Genomic DNA, 24,814 nt, shown 5'->3' with positions numbered 1-24,814 from the left:
GGTCAAAGAGAATGGGAGCCTGGAGGAGGCACTTGTAGAACCTCAGGATCTGCTCATTTTATTGTTTAGTCACACCACTGTGGGTACAATTGTCCCAGGTATATTTCTGATAAATGTCAATACAGAGAATTCTCAATATACTGACAAAATATTTTTGTTATATATAAACATATATGTACATATACATATATTCATAAATGGATACTTATGTATGTGTTATATACACATATAGAGAGAAAAACTTATCAATGTACTTGCATGTATGTATGCATATATATATTGCACATATGGGTATGCATACATTTTAATAGACAAGCATATGCATATAGAGACATATGTGTGTGTTTGTGTGTGTGTGTGTGTAGGTAGGTAGTGCTTCCCTTTTATCTTCCAAAATAAATTCACCCACAGATGGAAATCTCACTTGTCAAGTCAATCAGTCTGTTGGAAAATACTCACGTGTGTTTGATTCCTTCTGCTCATCCCATTCATCAGTAGTCCCCAGAGCACTGCCCTCATTCATCTGAGATACAGGGGGAATTTCAGGTCCAGATAATTCTTCAGCGTCATCATACCCATCACCAGGGGAATCAACAGGCCAGCTTGAGATATCTGAGGAAGAGATTTTTCTGTAAGTGTAGGGATGTCCTTGTGTCTGTGAAAATAAATGTGTATTCATATTTTTTAAGACAGAAGGGAGTCTGGAGGTGTTCAAAGCTAAATTCAGCTGAAGACAAAGACTAATTAGGGTTAAAGTTGGAGACCTGAATTTTCACTAAGAATCACCAAATTCAGAAAGGGGACAAACACTCCCTCATATAGGATAATGATTTTAGTAGCCTTAGTGTTATTTTTCTCTTTATTTCTTTTAGCTTCAAAATTCCCCTCATTTAATTTCTATTACCTCACTGCTTATCACTGGCCCCAGCTTCAAGGTGGAAATCACTTAACCTTCAACCCTGTCATAATTCATGTTGCTCTGCTAAGAGTGACCCTAAGACAGAACACAATAGAAAAAATAATCTGATTCACAGAAGTATGCTCCAGATTCTGTCGCCCCTTTGATCATGATTCTGACCATGAGATGAAGCCTTATGCCCCTGTCAGGGGTCTGGCACCTAGCAAACCACACCTGACTCCATTCCTGCCCTTCTCTGAATCATTTCCTTGGTCTCAGTCCAAACCTCTATCTCCCAAGCACATGTTTGCAGTCAGAGAATATTTAGCTGCCATTAAGAGTACTTGGGAAAAGCTTGACCTGGGGAGTTATGGAATGTCTGGGATGGGGGGGAGCTGAAGACAACAGAGTAGCATTTTGGCTGATGCCTCCCAGGTCAGAAAACACCTTGGAAAACACCAGTCCTTGCCTTTAAGGTCTGGCACTTCCTGTTTCTTGGAGAAACTGCAGGTTGGATTTTCCCTTCATTTTCCCTTGTATACCATGGAAGCTTGTCTCTCATACCACCCAGAATAGACCCTGAGGAGAAAAACATGGCAGATGTAAATAGTAAAAGGAAATGTATTTTGCCCCTCCATTCCTCAGGTTGGGTCTATCCACAGACTTCAGAACAATGCAACAAATTTTTCTGACAGCAATGAGGCTAACCTTAAACAGGGAGTTCTGACAGTCTTTGGTGACAAGGACAAAAAAGTCACCCTATGAGACGAGTAATCTAAGTGGTCTGGGTGAGAGTAAGGTATCTCTCAAATGTGACAGAAATTTTTTATGCCACCTTCGTAGAAGAGTCTATATTTGGCTGAAGAACTTGATTGACAAGACATTAATGATGTGAAACAAGCTATGTTCTAAAAATTGAGACGTCATTGGTGATGTTGTCCTAACAGAAGATTGCTGTTCTTTATGCAGAGTACGGGGAAGGTGTGGACAAATGAAAGTTTGGTAGTGAGTGAGGCTCCTGGGGCTGGCCAGGGGGAGGTGGAGATGGTGGCTCTGCTATTAAGGATCAGTACAATTCATGTGGATGGAAAATCCCTAAGGGTGTGGAAGGAGGTTTCATCAACATCTTCATATTATTAATTTTAGGGACATTCAACGAGTTTTGCTCCAATTCTGTTCTTAGCAAGAAACCCCCAGATTTAGAGGGAAGAGGATAATGGCTTCAATTTATAACAATGTTAATGAGTTGGTTATCCTCTTAGAGAAATAAAATCATTGTATCTTGGGAAGTGAAAAAATAAGGACCTAACTTGAACTTGCAGCCAGTATAATCAAGGGGACCAAGACTGATAAAAGAACATCAGAATAGAAAGAACATGGAGCTCTGGGTATTTTCCCCTTGGAGATGAAACTCAGAACTCAGAATGGGGCAGTTGGACCCGTCTGCCCATGTGGAAAATTGGAAATGGAAAGCAAAATGTTATGGCAAGGGGGAGAGCCTCAGCAGGCAGTTATAGGCAGAGATTCAGAAGATACCAAGACCACGGATTCTGATACTGACTAAAGCATATAGTTCATGTCGAGAGTGTCCAAGGGAGGAGGATGGGCAGAAGATACACATACCTGGGCTGCTGAAAAGATCCTTCTTGTCCACTGTCAGGTAGTAATCAATTTCTTGGTAGACAGCTTCATTAAGAGAATCCTCATATCTGGACAAGGCTGGGACAAATATGGCCATGGATCAGAAACTTGGCCTGAGACCATCACCTGATATGTATTTGTCTTAGGGGCCCTCCTCATTTCTACTTTCTGTTCACACTCAGGCCGCTCCTGAGTTCTAATATGGTTGCCTGCCCTTCCCAGCTGCAATCTGTATGACCTTGGCTGGAATACCATACCTAACATAAGCACTGTGCTCACAGCTCAGCCTCTCCTGGGCCCATGACAGTCAGATCTATTTGGGGCTTGAAAACCAGAGTAAAACACTTGGGTCATATCCAGTCCTGAAGTACTTTATTTGTTCTTGTCCGTTGTCTCCCTTCACCCACCCACACCCTTACCCACATTATTCAGTGCCCCTCAGGTTGCCCACCTTGTTGCTGAATTCTCCCTCTGTGCACCTGAATTCCTAGAAGGATGAGGACCAGAAAGAGAAGGGCCCCTAAAATGAGGCAGACGATCCCAAGCAGAGAGCCGATGCCAGAAATCAAAGGGGCAGAAACCGTCGTAGTGATTGGTCCTTTGAAGAAGAAGAATGATAAGGCTCTGGATTATGGATGAAGTTGTCAAACTCCCCAGGACAGTTCACTAAAGTGAGTATGTAGAGAGGAGGGACATCTGAAGCTCCCTCTCAACCTGAAGATCCTCCAACTGGGGAACCTCCCCCACAATTGCTCTGCAGAGAGACCTGGATAGGCCTGGATGCCCAAATATGCACAGTGAAGGAACCATCCTTCCTTAAGGGGAATGAACTCCAGTTCTCCAAACTGGACATTGGCAGGAGGTGATATACTCTTGAAAAACATTCTGTGGACCCTTCCAAACCCCTCTTCAATCCCCAGTCCACAAGCTTCTCAGAAGCCTCTCAGGAGTCTGGGACAGTAGATCTCCCCAAAGATAAAAGAATCCCAAAAGGTTAGCCTTGGGCCTGGGAAGGTTTCTGTTGTCAAATGAACCCTGAGTTGATAGAAGGGGGAGTGACAGAGCAGTGTGTCTTTTGTGGTAGATGCCAATGTTTTCCTCTCAGCTGGAAGAAATTACATGAAGAATGAGGAGAGATCAAGTTGGGCATGCTCTCTGGATCCTGTTCTAATCCCCCGATGATTGAAACATCCTCCCATAATGCACCATCTAAACAGCTTAGAAAGACTCCTAGGTCTCCTCAATCCCCTGCATCCAGCTCAAGTTTAAGAAAAGACTTAGAGACCATATGGATTGAAGTCAGAGGACCTGTGTTGAAGTCAAATCCCAAATGCAGATGCCAAAATTGGAAATTTATGGAAGGACCACATATTTTCTAAGATAGTTCTATACGTCCCCACAACCCCACCTCAACCTCTAGATTACAAGTGTCTCAACAGATGCTCTGATCTAAAAGATTTGATTCGCCAAGGCATGAAAGAGTCACATACAGAATGTGTCTCATATAACCTTCCTCCTGTGCCATTGAAATCTCAAACACAATGTGTCCAAAGAAACACAGATAATCTCATGTTATTTCTCTTTCTCATACACCTTCCTCCTTTCTAAACTTTCCTATTACTACTGAAGACACTACTACCCTCCCAAGCACTCAGACTCATGATTTTGGTGCTGTTCTTAAAACTCACTCTCATTTTCCTCAAAGATTAAATTAGTTGGATATTCTTCTCATTTGCATCTCCACAAATTCTTTCCCTCCACTGATACAGCCAACACTCTAGTAAAGGTCTCCACCATCTGCAGGACTGTTATAAAGCCTTCTAATTGTTCCTCATCATAGCAATATATTTTTTATTCACCTGCAAAAGTGATCATTTTAGAGCAGAGGTGGAAAGCCTGTGGCCTCAGGCCACATTTGGCCATCTAGGTCTTTAAGTGCACCTTCCTGTCTAAATACATACTTCACAGAACAAATCCCTTAATGAAAGAATTTGTTCTGTAAAACCTGAACTCAGTCAAAAGGCCATAAGTAAGGACCTAGAAAATGTGGCCTCAAGACCATAGGTGCACCCCGATGAACGAGAAAGCATTTTGGGTCACGTGACTTTTGTTGCTGCTGAATCAATTTTTAGTCATCTCTGATTCTCTGTGATGCCATTTGCGTTTCTCTTGGCAGAGATGCTGAAGTAGTTTGTCATTTCTATCTCTACTCATGTGAGAGTTGAAGAACTGAGGCAAACATTGTTAAAGTGACTTGTCCAGGGTCACATAGCTAGTAAACTTCCCAGAACAGATACAAACTTCAAGAAGAGGAGTCCTCCTGATTCCAGACCTGTGCTACCTGGTTGCCAACATCATGCACATGTTCAATAAAATCTTGTAATTCCCTGTTACCTTCAGAATCCAAAAGAACTCTGTTCTTCACAGGTCTTCACAACTGGGACTCATTGTGCCTTTCCACAATTCTTATACATTCCTCTTCTCCACATACTCTACTAGTTGACAATACATGTTCACTCCCTGTTCTTTATATGTGATATTCTATCTCTGCACCTGCATATTGACTTTCTGGCTCTCCTTACATGGAGTGCTCACCCTTCTCATCTCCATCTCTTGATGTGCTTAGTTTCCTTCAAGACTCACCTCACTTATTTCCTATTAAAGGAAGCTTCCTTGAGATGTGCCAGATGCTTAAGCTTTCCTTTCTAGGTTACCTTCATTCTACTCTATATGCACCTTCTAGAGATTTATAAGGTTTTTCCTCCTTTATTGTGTAAAGCTGCTTGAAGGAAGGAAATATTTTGGCTATTCTATTGCTAGGGCTTAGGACAGGGTATGGCATAGTGTAAGCACTCACTAATAAATCCTTGTGGATTGATTGGTTTTGACCTACTCTGATGTGGCCTAGAGCTGAGGGTCAGGGTGCCTGAAAATCATCCTTTGAGGATACCAAAGAGTTACCAGGTGGAGCAATGGATAGAGCCCTGGGCCTAGAAGAAAAGGAGGATATGAGTTCATAGACAGGCTCAGACAATAGCTGTGTTACCCTGGGAAAGTCACTTATCTTTCATTTGCCTCAATTCCTCGTCTGTAAAATGAGCACACACGGGAAAAGAAAATGGCAAAATACTCCAGTAACTTTCCCAAGAAAACCCCATGGAAATAGTTCATGGACTCATGAAGAACTGGACACAAATGAATGACCTGGTAACATCATACAGTACTTTTTACTGGAAGGAAAAAAAACAATTGGAAATTTGAGTAGAGATCAAACTGGGAATGTTGGCTCTGAATTCTGCCTGAGTTCTCTGTCATTTGAATATCTGATCAAGATATGCTACTCAAACAGGCAGGAAGGTACCCAAATTCTCTACCTATATTCCCCCAAAATGAGCTTAGGGAGAGAGTTGGAGGACAGAAGAGGGATTGTAAATTAAGGAGTCACATGACATATGTTCAAAATTTTCCAGCAAATTATATTTCCTAGCCTGTGTGACCTTATGGCAATCACATGACTCCCACTGAACACCTATTTCCTCCTAAGCAAAGCAAAGAGGTGAGAAGGATATCTATTAATTATACTTTCTGTTCTAAATTCTATGACCCCAGGATCAAGTTACAGCCTCCCCTGGTACCAGAGACAAAACTGTGGAAGTTCCTTCTAGATGCACATTCTAGTCCCGTGTCCTCCAGCTCAGTATCTGTTCTCAGAGCTCCCAGATCCAACCAATATCCTTCACACTCACCTGAGCACATGACACCAGCGTCCTCCTCATGCTTACAGTCATTCTGCCCCCAGGGACTTGCAGGGCAATCCCACAGAGAGGACTCTATCCCTTTGCATTGCACGTCATCCAACCAGATGCTCCCACTTCCTGGACTAAATGAAGGCCATTCCAGGCCAGCCAGAGCAGAGCCACAGCCCAGCTGCTGACAAACCACATTAACATCTGCTAGGTCCCATGAGTCATCACATACTGTCCCCCAGGAGCCATTGTGCCAGATCTCCACTCGTCCAGAGCATGGGGTCTCTCCTCCAATGAGTCGGAGTTTGTCTTTGTCTGGAAAGGAAGCAGAATCCCCTGTTACACTTCCAATTTGGAAGTGAGGAGCATCTGAGAGTCCCAGGTACATAGAGAGAGAAAGTGAAATACCTGTGCAGGGACCAGAGGTTGGACAGTCAATGACCTTCCTTGCTGCAGAGAGAAGACATTGGGAAAGGGCTGCATTAATGATAACCATAAAATGTTATTTGGGAACTAGGTTTTCCTGTTTCAGGACAGGATTCCCAAAGATCGCTTAATTTACTTCTAAAATACAGAACAGCACCATCTTTACCATTATCATATTCAGTGATTTGTTGAATTCATACAATGAGATATCAACTGATTCAAAAAACATATATAAATAGAAAATAATAAGTTCCTGCCTTTAGGGAGTTCAGAATGTAATTAGACAAAAGGACATGAATGCAAAAAAAGAAACTCTATAAGGAAACAGATACAAGTAGCCCATAGAAAGACTGAAGAAGTCTGGGGCAACGCGAGGCAGCCTGTTAGACAAGGCAGAGACTGACAAAAGATACAGAAAGAAGGAGGAGCCATAGGGATTAAAAGGGACATGCTTCTTTTTATAATAGAAGGGAAGGGAAAAAATGGGTCAGGTTGCCAAGATATTTTGAAGACTATAGGATGAGAGGTAAATGAATTTTGGTCAGATCTAATCAAACTGCTTAGAGAAATAGGTGGTTCAGTTCTCTGGTCTAAATGAGTACTTCAGGGTTTGAGAAGAGCAAAATTCAAAGAAAACCAGTGAATAACCATTTTTTAAGTAACCACTCTGTGCCAGGCCCTGCTGACACAAAGAAAGGCATAAAAGCATTCCCTGACTTCAAGGATCTCAAAGTCTCTTTGGGGGAGAAAATGAGACAATATCTTTCTGTAAACATGATAAATACAGGAGAAATGGCAAATATCAATAGATGGACAGCACTAGCATTAAAGGGAGATAATAAAAGGTTTCTGTGTGGAAGGTAGTACTTTAACTGGGACCTGAATGAGGCAGCTAGATGTTACAAGGGACAAGGTTCTGGGTCTGGAATCATGAAAAACTTATCTTCCTGAGTTCAAATCTGGCTTCTGACACTTACCAACTATGTGACCCTATCCAGTCCGTAAACCCAGTTTGCCTCAGTTTCCTCATCTGTAAAATGAGCTGGAGAAAGAAATGGCAAAAACTCTTTGACAAGAAAACTCCAAAATTGGTCATGGAGACTTGGGTATGATTGAAATAACTGAACAACTACAGCAACCACAGCAACGAAGTCAAGGAAGGCAAGAGATAGAGTTGAGGAAGGAGAGAATAATAGACTTCGGGAGAAACAGTGAAACTGCACAATCAGGAGATAGAGTGTCTTGTACAAAGAACAGCAGAGATTAATGTCATTGAACTGACGGTGAGGGAAGTAAATTGTTATAAGACTAGAAAGGTAGGGGGGGTCTAGGATAAGAAGGTGTTTGAATGAGAGGATTCAATATTACATCCAGGGAACAAGGAGCAGCTAATTGTTTGGGAATGGGGAGGCAACACAGTCAGACTTGTGCTTTAGGAAGGTGAATGTAACAGTTGAGTGGAAGATGAACTGGAAGAGAGACAGAGCAACCAACCAGAAGGCTCTTCCAAATACCCAGAGTGGGCCTGGACCAATGTGGCAGCAGTGTCATAAAGAAAAAGGGGGTGTGGATGAGAGATGGTACAAAAAGAGCAACAACAGGATTTGGCAACCGATTGTATATGATAAGGTAAAAGAGAGAGAAGAGTTGAGGATGGCAGTTGGACTAGATGAGGCTGGAGGTTTCCTCCACAGTAATAGGGAAGTTACAAGGAAGAAAAGTTTAGGGAGAAATAAGTCCAGTTTGAGACATATAAAATTTAAGATGTCTGTAAAACATCTAGTTCAAGATGTTCAATAAGAAATGTGAGGCTGGAGGTCAGGACAAAGCATAGGGTTAGGGAAGTAGATCTGAGAATTATGCGCATAGAGGTTCTATTGTGTACAGTGGACCTGATGAGATCAACAAATGAGATGCTATTGAGTGTGAATAGAAGAGACCCGAGGACATATCTTTGGAAGAACAATACTGATTAGTGGGGGTGACCTGAGGAGATTGAGGAAGAGATGCCAGACAAGTGGGAGAAGAACCAGGAAATAGCAATATCATGAAATTCTAGAGAAAAGAGAATATCAAGGGGGAGGTAGCATTTGAGTGTCAGTGGTTACAGAGAGGGTGGAAAGTCCATTAGATTTGGTAATTAAGGGATGGTTGATTATGTTGGAAACAGCTGGTTCAGTTAAATGATGAAGCGTGCAGTCACACTGCACATTTAAAATGAGAGTCAGACAAAAGGAATTTGGCAGATAGCCTTCACAATGCTTTTAGCCACCACAGGGAGGGATAATTTAGAATGAAACCGAGGGTGGATTACATGAGAGATTTTTTTTTTTCAAATATTAGGGAGATGGGGATATTTGCATGAGGTAGGGAAGTAGTTAGCAGACAAGAATTGCCTTGGCAAGAAGGTGGGTCATTTCTTTAGGTGAGGCAGGAGTGAAGGAAGAGAAAGGGACAGGAAGAATCAGGATGATATGACAGGTGGAGGGATGAATAGGGAGTTCTTGAAGGAGGACTTCAATTTTTGTGGTGAAATATGAGACAAGGATGAGGGAGGAGGAAGTTTGAGGAGGGATGAAAAAGTCTGAAAAAGCCACTGTGGATAGGGGGCTAGGGAATCAATTGGGAAGGCATAAAAAGATTTACTTGCTGTAGTGAGAGCCCAGTTAATATTGTGTAACATATTGTGAAGAACTCAGCATGGTTTCGTGATTTTATCCAACTTGTTTCAGAATTCCCTGAGTAAGAGCAAAAGCAGTGGGTGGTGGTAATCAACTAGGACTGACTCTTGGAAGGGCAAGTTTAGAGATAGTTTTAGAGAATGAGGGACTAAACAGAAGAGGATGGAAAAGATAAATGAATTAGTTCACCAAGGAATCAAGGAAGAGAGGTTAACCAGTGCAGGTAGGATAACCTTGGTTACAACTGAGAAGTGGAAATCATGGTGAGGATGAAGAACAGAGTTTGGGGGTTGCAAGGAAGAGGGACAGGAGTAATGACCATCAATTATGATCAAATAAAGGAATCAGAGTTCACAAATATGTAAGTGGAACTCTTGTAGGTGACAGCAAGATCAAGAGTATGGCCAACTTTTTGTGTCTCTGAGGAGGATGGAGGCCCTTGGAAATGAATAGAGTGAAGAACTGAAAAGTTAGGGTGTTTGAGGGAATATTTAATTTCTAGTTATAAGGACAGGAATTGTGGAAGAAAGACTGACTCAGAACTTTTTCTCATTAATGTTTTAGTTAACTAAAATAAAAAATTTGAAGTCTTTGTCACATAACTCTTACCAACCTAGGTCTCTTCCACCATATACTTGGACAGATTAAATAAATTGGGGTCATGATGTTGTACACAAATTGAATTCACTTGGACTAAAAAAAATTCCATTAAAAAGGAGTCAAAAAAAAGAGACAGATGTAGTTACCTTCACATATAACATGGGTTTCTTCTTCCGGCTGGCAAGAATTTAGGTCCCAATATTGAGAAGGACAGTGCCAGAGAAAGGATTCTTGGCCTTGGCAGTTGATTTTATCTATCCACCGGGGCAACAAACTTTTTGTGGGGCTCAACAGTGTTTCAATATACCCCTTGGCACCACAACTCAAGTGTCTGCAAATCACTGATAGGGTATTGCCGTCCATGGAGTTGGAGCAAACACGACCCCATGTTCCATTGTAGAAAATCTCTAGCCATCCAGAGCACTTATACTCCTGACTCACTAGCCTGAGATCCAAGGATTCTGTAAATGGAGAGGAAGGTATGGCACAATTAAGAGGGGCATTTGTTCTCATAGTCTCTCGGTCTTGTCCCTTTGGAAATTGTATTAGATTCTCCGACTCTGCTGGGAACTCTCCACTAGACAGACACAGACCTTCTATTTCCAGAATTACTTCCACTACATTTCTATGCCTATCTCTCTGTCGTGTCTTCCACACTGATAAAGACAGGAATACTTCTACTGTGATTTCACTACTGAGTTTCACAGTTTCAAAATCTGTCTGTATCTTTGAACCACTAAAGTAAATCAAATCACTAGAAACATTTTGTATACCTGTTCTGTGAATAGCATTCTAGTAGAACATTAAAGTATAAGGAATACACACGTTTGTATCTAAATATATATGTATGTATGTATATGTATATATACATACATACACACACACACACACACACACACACACACACACACACACACACATCTTCCTAAAGGAGGAGACCTAACTGTAAAATTGTAGGAAATAAATAAAATCCCCCTTCAGAGAATAGGCCTTATCCTGAAACTGAACTCTAGGGAGAGCTCTGCTTGGGGCAGGAAGTCCTCCTCCCTGTCTGAATCAGTTCCTTCTCCCTCAGGTAACTAAGCCCCACAGCTTCAGGGCTCCATAAGACCCTCAGTGTTAGTGGGTTGTGTGTGATCCAAACCTGAGCAGAGGACTCCCACATCCTCTTTGTGTCTACAATCATGCTGACCCCAGTGGAGGGAAGGGCACTCCCCTAGATGGGATTCATTTCCAAAGCAGCTAAGCTCATCCAACCAGATGGGCCCTGATCCTTCTCCAAAATAAGCAGAGACCATGACTTCGAGGGCCACTCCACAGCCCAGCTGCCTGCACACCACATGGGCATCATTCAGGTCCCAAGAATCATCACAGATGGTTCCCCAGGTCCCATTGTAATGGACTTCAACTCTTCCAGAGCAGGGACCTCTTCCATTTAATAGACGAAGCTGTCCATTTTCTACAGGAAAAAATGAGATTAATTGTCTGTTTTTCCAAGGAAAGAGAAACATTTACTTACATTGTCCAAATGTCTTACCTGAAAATAGAACAGGTGCATTTTCCTGGTCAGACTGTGTATTCTTGAATGTGAGGGACTGCGTCTGGTTTCCTGCAAAAAGCAAACACAGCTCAAACCCAGGGGTGGACATTTTAAACCAGGAGGGGATAAGTAAAGTAAATATGTATCTTCAGGTAAGGCACTGAATGCGGGAAGGAAAGGGTCAGCAAATTGGAGAGAAGACAGGTTGTGAGGGAGGGACAAAGGGATTTTCCAGTTTAAGTAGGCATGTTTTGGCTCCACCTAATCAAACAGAATTGCTCTCATTGACAGTTCTACTGTTCCACTCCTAAAGTTGCAAACATACCCTCCATATACAAAGTTTCCTAAAAAGTCTGTGACCTTGGATGAAGAAGAGCTACCGACAGAAAAATTGCAGTACTTGTAGCTGAACATCCTTTCTCAGGCTTTGCTCACCCTATGCTAGGTCCAACACCTAGGAGCTACACAAGGTAACTTCCCCCTACCATACCACCATCCTATGTCTAAATACTAAATCAGGAGGTGTTTACTTGCAGTATATGAATTTGTTTTAAAACATAGTGATAAACATGGCTTAGGGTGAGGGGAATTGAGGGAGGAGAGAGGGAGAAAATTTGGCACTAAAACTTTTTTTAATTGAATGTTAAAAATTATCTTTACACATAAATATGAAAAAAGAAAGTATTATTTTCAATAATTTAGTTTATTCACTTACTTTTCAACATTCACTCCCATAAGGTTTAGAGTTCCAAATTTTCTTCACCTTTCTCCACTCCCCCCACTCCAAGACAGTGTATACTCTGATTACCCCTTCCTCCAATCTGCCCTCCTTTCTGCCACAGCCCCTTTCTCTTATCCCCTTCCCCTCTATTTTTTAAGGCAAGATAGATTTCTATATCTCATTGCCAGTATGTTTTATTTCCCAGTGGCATGTAAAATCATTTTTAACAACTGCTTTTAATACTTTGAGTGTCAACTTCTCTCCCTTCCTCCCTCCCCATCCACCCCTCATGAGAAGACAAGCTATTCAGTATAGGTCATATATATGCAGTCAGGCAATTCACCTTCACAACAATCATGCTGTGAAAGACTATATTTCCCTTCATCCTATTCTGCCTCCCATTTTTTCTATTCTCTCTTTTGACCCTGTCCCTCCTCAAAAGTGTTTGCTCCTAATTACCCCCTCCTCTCACTTACCCTCCTTTTGATCATGCCCCTTATCCCTTTTCCTCCTACTTTCCTGTAGGGTAAGATATTTGGATATTTTCATATCAAATTAAGCATGCATGTCATTCCCTCCTTAAGGCAAATCTGATGAGAGTAAGATTCAATCTTTCCCTCTCACCTCCTCCTCCCTCCACTGGAAAAGCTTTTTCTTGCCTTTTTTTGAGTGAGATAATTGGTCCCATTCTATTTCTCCCTTTCTCCTCCCAAAATATTCCTCTTTCACCCCTTACTTTTATATTTTAAGATATCATCCCTACCTATTCGACTCACACTGTGCCCTCTGTCTATATGCATATAATTCCTCCAATTATACTTATACTGAGAAAAGTCTCAAGGGTTACAAATATTATCTTTCCAGGCAGGAATGCAGACAGTTCATGCAAGTCCTTTGTGATTTCTCTTTCCTGTTTACCTTTCAATGCTTCTCTTGACTCTTGTATCGAAAAGTCAAATTTTCTATTCAGTTCTGGTTTCTTCATCAAGAATGATTGAAAGTCCTCTATTTCATTGGAATTTCATTTTTTCCCTGAAGTATGATACTCAGTTTTGCTGGATAGGGGATTCTTGGTTTTAATCCTAGCTCCTTTGATCTCTGGAATATCATATTCCAAGACCTCCAATCCTTTAGTGTAAAAGCTACTAAATCCTGTGTTATCCTGATCGTGTTTCCACAATACTTAAATTGTTTATTTTTGGCTGCTTGCAATATTTTCTCCTTGACCTGGGAACTCTGGAATTTGGCTACAATATTCCAAGGAGATTTCCTTTTGGGATCTCTTTCAGGAGGCAATCAGTGGATTCTTTCAATATCTATTTTATCTTCAGGTTCTAGAATATCAGAGCAGTTTTCCTTGATAATTTTTTGAAAGATGATGCCTAGAGTCTTTTTCTACTTTTGAATCCTTTGTCAAGAGGAGGGTATACTCTGGGGACATGTAAGTTCTCAGTTCCTCCAAGGTGGCACAATCAAGGGAGAGGAGTTTACTCCTCTCCTGGCCTGCACACTGGACTGGGAGCAACCAAAAACTTTTCTGCCCTGATTCTGTGAGTAGTAGAATTCTCTCTCTCTTCAGCCTCCAGCTCCACCAGACCAGTGCTCCTCGTCACTCCTGGGTTGAGCTACTGGCTGAGATTGAGATCAGCTGCTCAATTCCCCCAGGGGCTTTAGGCAGAGTATAGGGCCACCACTCAGGGCTGTGGTTCAGATCAGCTGTTCAGTTCCCCCAGGGGCTTTAGGTTGAGACCTCCACAAATGGACTTACTGCTGCCACCACCTCACCACTGCCACCTGGAATCAGGGCTAAGGGAGGACCCTGCTCCTTTGTCACCCAGGTGAAAAAGCTTTCTCACTGACCTTTGAAACTTTTGGCGTTTGTGGGTTGGGGGATCTGAGAGCCACTGTTCCTGCTGGGGATTCCACTCCAAGGCCTGTTCTGTTCCTCCCTGTGCCACCCAGCCAAGGCTGCTCTGGGCTCCATTCCTCACCTTCACAATAGACCTTTCCTGTCAGCCTTCCAGGCTACCTTGGGCTGGAAATCTCTTTCAGTCCATCGTTCTGTGGTTTCTGCTGTTCTATAATTTGCTGACAGTCATTTTTTACAGGTATTTTATGGGCTGTGGGGGAAGAACTAGAGTATGTGTATTTTTCTACGATGCCATCTTTGCTCTGCTACCCGATGTTCTTTTTTTGATCATGGATTTCAAGTAGTCCAAGAATTTCTAAATTGTCTCTCCTGGACCTATTTTCGAGGTCAATTGTTTTTCCAATGATATATACCCCATTGTCTTCTATTTTTTCATTCTTTTGGTTTTGTTTTATAATTTCTTGATTTTTCATAAAGTCATAAGCTTCCATCTATTCCACTGTAAATTTTGAAATAATTATTTTCTTCAGTGAACTTTTAGACCTACTGAAAAGTGGAAACACTTGGCCAATTTAGCTTTTTAAGGCATTCTTCTACTCATGAGTTTGTTTTATCTATTTTGCCATTTGGGTTGGTCTATTTAATTTAAAGGTGGTATTTTTTTCAGCATTTGGGGAGGGGTCTCCTTTAGCAATCTATTGACTCATTTTTCATGATTTTTACTCATCACTCTCATTTCTCTTCCCAATTTTTCCTCTACTTCTCTTACTTGATTTTCAAAATATTTTTGAACTCTTCCATGGCCTGAGATCAACTAGTATTTTTCTTGGAGACTTTGGAGGGAGGAACTTTGATTTTTGTTTTCTTCTGTTTGTATGTTTTCATCTTTCTTTTCACCAAAGTAACAGTCTAGAGTCTGATTTTTTTCCAGTTTTTGCTCATTTTCCCAGTCAATTATTTAACTTTTGAGCTCTTTGTCAAGGTAGTTCTCTGCTTCTAGGTGAAGTGGGGGGGCTACTGTAAGCTACTAGATCCCACCCCAATCTGCATGCTCAGAACCCCACAATGAGGTGGCTCTGCTTCTGCCACCACCACCACCTCTGCCACTGCCACTGCTGCTGCTGTGACTGCCTGCTGTAGCTACTTCTGGCTCCCCATCCCCGTCCATCACACAGGCCTTGGCTGGACCACACCACTCTCCCACACAGGTTTTCTCTGCTGACCTTCTTTTCCTCAGCATTTTGTGGTCTAGAAGTCTGGAAATCAACACAGCTTCCTGTGATTCAGTGCTCTGAGACCTGCTCAAGTCCAGCCTGTGCAGTCAGCATGACTCAAACTGGACTGTACTCTGCTCCCAGTCCAGCATGATTGATGCTTTCTGTTGACCTTCTGGGATGTGCTGAACTAGAAATTGTTTCAACACTATCATTCTGTGAGTTCTACTGCTCCAGAATTTTTATAGGTATTTGGGGGGTTTTGCAGGTGAGATCAAGGAAATCGTTGCCTTCACTCTACCATCTTTGCTCTGCCTCATAAAACATTATTTTTTAAAAAATATATTGATAACTATATTTCAAGATACTTGGTCTCTTATTTGAGCAAGGAGAACCCTACCTGTAGCAAGCACCTATGTGTAAAGAGGTGTGTATGTGGTGAGGCCTCATGTGCATGAAAGTTTGTCACTTTCATATGAAGCTTGGAGGTGTCATTCTGTGGCTCAGAGTGAGAAAGAATAGACATCTCAAGCTCTCCTGTCCTCCTCTTGTTGCAGTTCACTTATTTCAGTCACGGCCAACTCTTCCTGACCCCTTTGTGGGGTTTTGTTGGCAAAAATACTGGAGGGATTTGCCATTTCCTTGTCTAGATCATTTTACAGAGGAGGAAACTGAACCAAACAAGGTTAAATGACTTGGTCAGGGAGAAGTAACTAGTCTGAGGTCAAACTTTAACTCAGGTCTTCCTAACTCCTCACCCTCTACTCTCTCCACTTTCCAATGTAGCTGCCACTCTACCTAGCTTCTCCACCTCCCCTTCTGCAAGGGAGACTTTAATTCCCACCAGGATTGGAAGCTGGGGGTTGGGACCAGACTCTACTCTACTCTCCTCAGAGAGGAGGGGTACCATGCTACAATTATTTTTATCTGTTCCCCTAAATATTGTTAATCTATGGGTCATTACCAGATTCAGCTGAACTTCTGATTATTCTGACGTTATTTGAAGGGGGTGATCAGTTAAAAGCATTATTCTCAGAAATAGTTCCAAGGTTACACAAAAGGAGATGATAGCCCAAGGAAAGTCAAGAGTCTCTGCAATAGAGAGACAAATATCTCTCTTAGACTACCTTCTTCTCCTAGCTCAACAGAGAAATGGTTGAGCTTTTCAAATAATAGGCACCTAATAAGTGCTAGAAGATTGATTTTCCTAAGAAACTAAGGAAAAAGAAAACATAAAAGCAGAAACTCTGCTCTTTTACATGTCACTGGAAATTGTCAAGATGATGCTGATGTAGCACAAGTGATAGGAGTATGCTCTAACTCCAACCTGTTTCTAAATTTCTCACCTCCTCTATGTGACTTTCCTACTGAGGGTTTTAGAATAACAAGTGGTAGTGGAATTGAGTGAACTACACTGATTCTCACTTGTGATTCAGTTCTAGAACTAGCTAGATTCTCCTTCTATTCATTTATGAGTCTAGTCCAATTCCTAAGTTGTGAGAAAATTTTATTCAATGAAGGGAATTGGGAGAAAACTTCATTGCATCTTTTGAACCTCATCCATGGCTAGGACCTGGACCACCTCTACCTGATGCTTAACTAAGGACCGAGATTAGGCTGACTAAAAACCCAGTCAGATTCAGAGACTGGGGCAAAGAATTTTCTGACAAGCAACCTATATGTTTCTCTGGCACAGTACTATTCAATAATTACTGTTTACAAGTTCTTCAATTGAATGCAGACACGTTGGGAGAGGGAGGTAGGACACCTCTTTTTCTGATTTCAAGGGATTGAACCTATTTGTTCTCCCCTTCCCAACTTGGAAAGCCCCTAATCTCGCTTCCAATTAGAAATCAAATAACCAAATTCTGTATCCCTACTAACTGTTTCTTTTTAATTATTTAGTGTCATTTCATTGCTGTTAATGAATAAAACTCTGTCTCACCCATATTCTTACTGCCAAGATGAGAAAGATCTTGGGTCCTGATTTATTTAGCAATTGTCATGTATTGTTTAATCAATTGATAACCTTGGGAACTAGAACCTTTGCTTCCTCAGGTATTTCATCATTCATGCACTTCACTCTCTCTTCCCTCAAGTTTTCTCCACACTCTCTGGCTGACCTGCACTGATCCAATGGATACTTTCTTTTCCTTGCAGAGTTCTGCTCCTCTGAGTTCTGACTTGACACTTTACAAAGGGACCCTGACTTATTTGTACATCTGATGCAAAGTTTTTACCCTCATTCACTCCTACTAACTCTAACAAATATGCAGAGAGGTAAAATTGTGTGATCTTTGGCTCAAGTGTCTATTTTCATAAGAATGTCTTCATTGGTGCAAATTGATTTCATGAGATGAAATTAGTGAGACCTGGAAAGCAGAGAGACCTGAAAAGCAGAGAGACCCGAAACTTCTAGCTAAGGTTCTCTGTTACTTTCTGACTAAGATCTCTCTTTTCTCCAGGTTTCACCAAGTCTGACCTCACGAAATCAATTTCCACCACTGAAGACATCTTTTATAAATGGTCCTCTGAGGCAAGAGTGGCAATTTTCAAGGGAAAAATTTTATTTCATTTTATTTTATGGAATTTTATTCTTATATTATTATAACATAGTTCACCTAATATTGAGTAGTATCCCAGTATCTTTGATCTTCTCTAATCTATTCTTTCCTTGTAGGATGATTTTACAACCTGGGTAAACAAACTTCATGTGAATTTAGACATTTCCTAATCCTTCCTGTCTAAGATGGCTTGGTCTTGGTCTTTCCTACCAATGTCCAAAGCCAGATATCCCTGTTCACTACTAGTATTAGCATTAGTATAAGTCTACACTTTCCTGTAAAGTAGTTGATGGACCAGAATATAGCTTCCCTACCTGCAAATTCCCAAAGAAGAGTCCTGAATGAATGATAAGATATATAAAGCAAATACAAATTAGAGTTTTCCCTTCACTAACCTGAACAGAACACAGAAGAAACTTTTCCTGTGGAACATGGAGAAGTCCCCAGAATAGTCACAGAACAATTCCATAAATGAGACTCAGTTCCTGTGCAGTAAAATGTATCCCCTGTGATGGGGACGTTTTCTTGGTCAAAATTTGCATCTTCAGGAGGTTTCATGGCAACCCCACAGTGGAGCTGACGGCAGAGAACGTTGGCATCTGCCATGTCCCAGTGGGAGTCACAGAGAGTTCTCCAGGTCCCCAAAACTTGGATCTCCACTCTTCCTTCACATTGGGAGCTTCCATCCATCAGACGAAAGTCTGTGTACCCTGGGGAGAAGAAGACAGGGCTATAGACAAGCAACTGTGATTTTCTAATATCGGTATCCAGTACAGTATGGGAGCAGGATAAAAGCATTATGTAAATTTTTACTTGAACAAATGACTCCAACATCCATGTCATGGCTGCATTTTCCCTGTTGATGTGGTACTGTGGGACACAGGGACAGAAGCGGTTCACTTCCATTACAATGGAATTCTTTATCATAGATATGTCCATTTCCTCTTCCAAAATGAGCTCTTTTCATGATGGCGACTGCAGTCCCACACTTTAACTCAGCACAGATGACTTTGGCAGTGGAAAGAATAAAATTCCGATGACAGACTGTGCTCCATGTTCTTCCTGAATTGACTTCTACCCTCCCATTACAGGGGCCATCCCCTGCTTCCAGCTTGACAAATCCTGGAAAGATAAGAAAGACTTCCAATGGGCCACACTGAATGCCAATGATTTTCCTGATGAGGCAAGAAACACAATTAATTTTGGGAGACTCTTTCAGATATTTTCCTAAGGGAGAAGAAGCAGGGGAGCTTTCTTTAACTGAACACATAACAATATATTCCTTGGAAGCATGTTGACTTTGATTGAACCTGAAATAAAGACTAAGCTACTTCATTCCTGGTATTCTTTGGGAAAGTATATCTGACATATGAAGGGAAATGAAATGCTGCTACTCTTTTAGGCAGAGGAGAGCCATATGGAAGCATCAGAGACCATGAATGCATCTCACCCAAGGAGGAAAATTAGACTCATATCATGTCTCAGCAATGGAGAAGTAGCCATCTCCTCTGCCCCAAAAACCTCATTACTCTAAATAGGTTTGCTTATCTTTTTAATTATCTGGGGTTTTTCTCATCTGTTTTCTTCCTTTTTTCAGATAAGAGACATAGCCTATATTTGCAAAAGGACTGAATAGGCTACGTTTCATTTACCTTGAATTCTTGAAAAAAGGCTGATGGGATGTCCAAGATTGTTTGCATAATTCTGCATTCTTTATTTCTATATTTTTCCATGGTTAATTTCCTGATACTTTTGGAACATCTGAGAACTAGGACTCAGGCACTAAGAAATAAGGACATTTAACACATACTCCTTTAACACTGTGATGAGCCATGTGACCCCACCACCACAGTAAGAAATCAGAGAGGAAGACAAGAAAAGAACTTGAATATTTCAAATATAAATACCAGTACAATAGTCGAAATAATTAACAGTTTATATATATATAATATATAATATGATATATATAATATATAACTATATATATATATATATATTTGTGAATTGTGGTGCCAGGCCATTATTATTCTGTCAGATACACTCACACACACACACACACACACACACACACACACACGAAAAGAGTGAGAGATAAAGACAGTGAGAGAGATAGAGAAGGAGAGAGACAGAGTGGGAGGGAGAGAGAGAGAGAAGAGAGGTGCAAAGAGAGCAAGAGGAAGAAAGAGAGAAGAAAACAGGTGGCATTTCTGCTGACTTGGAAAGGAGGTAATCACTTCTGCTGATGAATATTTCTTTTAAGATTTGTTAGTCTTGCTCTTTACAAATCATTCTCCTTAATCTGTAAATCTGAAACAAGCCCACAATACTTTGATACTTGACTGTACCATCTGTTACATTTGCCACAGAGATTTTTTGTGGTTATGATGATGCACAGAAGCTTTGTGGATTTGGAGATGGACTATGGTAAGGACAAAGTAGGTATTATTTGTTGCCAGAGAACCATCTTTAGAGGGGAACAGAAAAGCTTCTAATTTTTAATGATAAGAAAATAATGAACTTAGAGCAGGAGCCCCAAATCAATCTCTCTGGACTACACTATGAGAATGTAATTGATGCAGATTACATGTGTTAGGCACCTTCACCTGGAAGAATAGTAGCAACATGAAGTTAGAAATATACAGAGGAAATGACTAACATCAGTGCATGAAGCACCAGTTCTCAATAATCTCTCCCAACCTCTGAAGTTAGCCTTATCTCTGCTGCTCACAATTTGTATACTCTCATTTGCTAGGGTTGTTTGCCTTAGAATAGAGATTCTATCTCCCTCTGTCTATATTTATTCTTATTATAAAACTGTACAACTGAGAAGGTGGAGTCAAGATGACAGAACAACAGGAATTAGCACATAAAATTCCCTAAAAAAAAAAAAAAAAAAACTCCAAAGAAATGTAAAAAGTGCACCAGACCAAATCTTTATAGAGTAAATCTAAGAAAAAGTGACAGTGAGACATTTAATTCCAGCTTAGGTCAGGAGAGGAAAAATGACAAAGAAGTCTCCAGATGCTAGTCTAGCCAGCAATTTTTAGAGCATTGACAGCTCCAGATGAGAGAGGTTATCTGTCCCAAATATTCTATTCAAGCAGATCGGAAAGGTTCCCAAATCCCTTACATATTCTCTCCCCAGTACAAGCCTGGAGAGAGTTCTGGAGGACAGAAGAGATATTTTAGTTCTGTCTTCAAAAATTTCCCAGAAAATTACACTTGACTGTCTGGTAACCTTGTGCCAGTCAGATAACCTCACTGGACTTCTCTTTACTCCTTTGCAAAGATAGATGATGACCATTATTTTTACTTGCAGTTCAAAATTTTATGACGCTAGGATCAGATTACAGCTTCACATGGTACCTGTGGAAACTCCATTTGTATGCACATTCTAGCGCCATGTTCTGCAGATCAGTATCTGTTCTCAGAACTACTGGCCGCGTATTATGTCCTTCACACTCACCTGAGCACGTGACACCAATATCCGCTGTATGAGTACAGTAACTCTCCCTCCTCTGTCTTGGACAATCCCACAGAGAAGACTCTCTTCCACTGCATTGTATTCCCCAGATGGTTCCTTTTCCTGGGCCAAATGCAGTCAGTTCCGCAGTAGAGCCACAGCCCAGGTGCTTACAAACCACATTAGCACCTGCTTGATTAAAATAACCATAGCATACTGTCCCCCAGGTGCCACTGTGCCAGATCTCCACTCGTCCAGAGCATCGGGTCTCTCCTCCACTGAGTCTGAGTTCTTCTGTGTCTAGAAAGGAAGCACAATCGACTGTTACGCTCCCACCTTACAAGTGGGGAATCTCTGAGAGCACAGGTACAGACAGAGATGACCTAAGATACCCGTGCAGGGCTTAACGGTTGAGCAGTCAATTTCTTTCTTGAATATATCATGTTTGTACAAAGCTTTTCTCATGTTGTCTCCCTCATTGGACTTTGAGCTCCTTGAAGGTGAAGACTGCTTTCTTGCCTTTCTTTGCATTGCCAGGGCTTACTACGATGTCTGGCACATAGTAGTTGATTTAAAAATGATTGTGTACAAACATGCAATACACAAGATGAATTGGTCACCTTAGGAAAGACAGAGCCAAGATGGTGGAGGAAAAGCAAGGATTCACCCAACTTCTCCCTCATTTCCCTCCAAACAACTGTAAAATAATGCGTCATAATAAATTCCAGAGCAGAAAACCAAAAAAAGCACTGGCTGAAACGATATCTTATTCCAAAACAACTTAAAATGTTGGCAGGAAAGTTCTGTCTCAGGGCAAGACAGGAATGCAGTTGTGTGCATGCCACACTTTCAAGTGAGGCTCAGACCCTTGCACAAGGCAGCAAGCATCAGGCCTTACACAGCGCAGCAGCTTTTGAAAGCAACTGATTTTATAAGGATCTCTCAGCACACAGATGATAAGTGGATTGAAAAACTGGTGAGAAAGAGACTACAAGACACTCTCTGCTGGCACTGGGTGCAGGACCCTGTTGCATTGCCCATACTCAATTCCAAATCACAGTCATAGGGCAAGGTGGAAGAGCACATTACAGTTCCCAGCCACAGGGGACCTAGACCTTAGTCAGAGTTCTAGGACAGTAATTGTGGTCACTCACTGATAAGAGTACAAGCCAGGAGAGGAGACATGTTTCAGATAGTGTCCCCTACACCCTTAGAGCAGAGGTCAACTTTAACATGGAGTTAAACATAAAGAAATAGGTTGGAAAATGAAAAAACACATAATAAAAAGAGGCACATCACAGAGTGGATTAAAAGTCAGAATCCTACAATGTGTTGTTTACACAAAACACACATGAAGCCGAGAGACACATGTTTTGTAAAGGTGAAAGCCTGGAGTATAATCTATTATGTTTCAGCTAAATTAAAATAAAACGTGGAGGTAGTAATCATGATGTCAGACAAAACAAAAGCAAAAGTAGATGAATTAAATGAGATAAGCAAGGAAAGTACATCTAGTTAAAAGGTACCATGGACATTGAAGTCATATCACTACTAAACATGTATGCACCAAATGGTATAGTATTAAAATTCTTAAAAGAAAAGTTAAATGAATTATTGAAAGAAAAAGACAATACTATGCTATTGGAGGACTTCAACTTTTTCCTCTCAGAATTAAATAAATCCAAACAAAAAAAACAATAAGCAAGAAAGATGTTAAGGAGTTGAATAGGCTCTTAGAAAAGTTAGATGTGGTACACCTTTTTTTTTTTGCTCAGCAATACATGACATAATAGAAACAGGAAATAATGTTATTAAACAAAGTGACAATGACACAACATATCAAAATTTAAAGGATGCAGTCAAAGCTTTATATACCTAAGGGCTTGCCTCAACAGAATGGAGACAGAAGAAATCAATGAAGTGGCCAAGCAAAAAAAAAAAAAAAACCCTAGAAAAAAATTAAAATCCACAATTAAACCCTAAATTGGAAATCATGAAAACCAAAAGAAAGATAAATTAAAATTGAAGGTCAGAAAACAATTAAACAAATAAATTGAAGAGCTTGTTTCATGGCGTTGGGAGGTTGGGGACAATAAAACAGATAAAATATTTGCTAATTTGATTTAAAAAAGAAAGAAGAAAACCAAATCACCAGTATCAGAAATGAAAAGGTTAAATTCACTGTCAATGAAGAGGAAATTAAAGCAATTTTAGGAGCTAATTTACCTAATTATGTGCCATTAAATCAGACAATCTAAGAGAAATAGATAAATAATTGCAAAAATATGAATTTCCCAGATTAACAGAAGAGGAAGCAGAATATTTCAATAACCTATTACACAAAAAAAAAAATTGAATGGCCATCAATGAATTCATTTTAAAAAAAATTCTGGGTAAAGAACTAGAAGTTGATGGTATCCCTCTCAGTTGGGAAATGACTGAACAAATTGTGGCACGTGATTATGATGGAATACTATTGTGCTGTAAAAAATTACGAGTGACATGCTCTCGCAAAAAAAAAATGGAAGAAACTTACATGAGCAGATGCAAAGTGAAATGTACTGTGTACAGAGTAACGGCAGTATTACAAAATGATCAACCCCAAATGGTGTAGCTTTTCTCAGGAATAAAATGATGCAGTACAACTCTAAAGAAACTTAAGATGAACAATGCTATACATCACCAAAGAAAGAATTGCTGCTTTTTGAACACTGATGGAAGGATATTTTTTTATTTTCATTATTTCTCTTGTCCATGTTTTCTTTTATCTCATGACTGTAATGAATATGTTTTACACGACCACACATGTGTAAGCTATATGGAATTACTTGACTTTCAATGAGGTGGTGGTGGGGAGAGGAGAAGGGAGAGAATTTGGAAACCAAAGTTTTAAAAATAAATGTTAAAAATTATTTTTACATGTAACTGGGGGAAAACAAAATACTAAATAAAAGAATTTAGAATGATTTTTTAAAATTCCCAGGACCAGGTGCATCCACAAGTGAATTCGATCAAACAACCAATTCCAATGATGGATAAACTATTTGAGAAAACAGACAAAAATAGGAATCCTACCAACTCCATTACATGACAGAAATATGCTACTTATACATAAACCACGAAGACTGAAAAGAGACAAAGAAATATGTAAATAAGTTTCCCTAGGGAAAATTTATGAAAAAAATTTAATAAAATACTACCAAAGAAATTACAGCAATATATCATAAAGATATTCATATATTATGAGCATGTGGGATTTATACGAGGAATGCAGGACTAATTCAACATTGGGAAAGAAACATCAGTATAATTGAATGTATAAATAACACAACTAATAAAATCCTATGGTCATCTCAACAGATACAGAATAAGTTTTTGACAAAATTCAAAACTCATTCATATTAAAAACTCTGGAAAACATAGAAATAAACAGAGCTTTCCTTAAAATGA

At 40.4% G+C, this 24,814-nt stretch overlaps 1 protein-coding gene across 1 annotated transcript in view; it reads right to left on the bottom strand.

Annotated features, from left to right (window-relative positions):
• The window catches only part of LOC140522730 (antigen WC1.1-like), a 98,987-nt gene that overhangs the window by 25,555 nt on the left and 48,618 nt on the right, over nt 1-24,814 (bottom strand). The window contains exons 11-20 of the mRNA XM_072638030.1: nt 21,368-21,664; nt 18,715-19,023; nt 18,297-18,611; nt 11,530-11,601; nt 11,137-11,451; nt 10,139-10,453; nt 6,286-6,600; nt 2,991-3,137; nt 2,522-2,617; nt 460-612 (exon numbers count right to left, since the gene is read on the bottom strand). Coding sequence (XP_072494131.1) covers nt 460-612; nt 2,522-2,617; nt 2,991-3,137; nt 6,286-6,600; nt 10,139-10,453; nt 11,137-11,451; nt 11,530-11,601; nt 18,297-18,611; nt 18,715-19,023; nt 21,368-21,664 — 2,334 coding nt within the window. The remainder of the gene's footprint in view (nt 1-459; nt 613-2,521; nt 2,618-2,990; nt 3,138-6,285; nt 6,601-10,138; nt 10,454-11,136; nt 11,452-11,529; nt 11,602-18,296; nt 18,612-18,714; nt 19,024-21,367; nt 21,665-24,814) is intronic.

The sequence above is a fragment of the Notamacropus eugenii genome, chromosome 2 (assembly GCF_028372415.1).
Source record: "Notamacropus eugenii isolate mMacEug1 chromosome 2, mMacEug1.pri_v2, whole genome shotgun sequence".
In the NCBI taxonomy this organism is placed as follows: domain Eukaryota; kingdom Metazoa; phylum Chordata; class Mammalia; order Diprotodontia; family Macropodidae; genus Notamacropus; species Notamacropus eugenii.
Note: the sequence above shows the minus strand (reverse complement) of the source record. Positions and strands in the feature narration are given on the sequence as shown.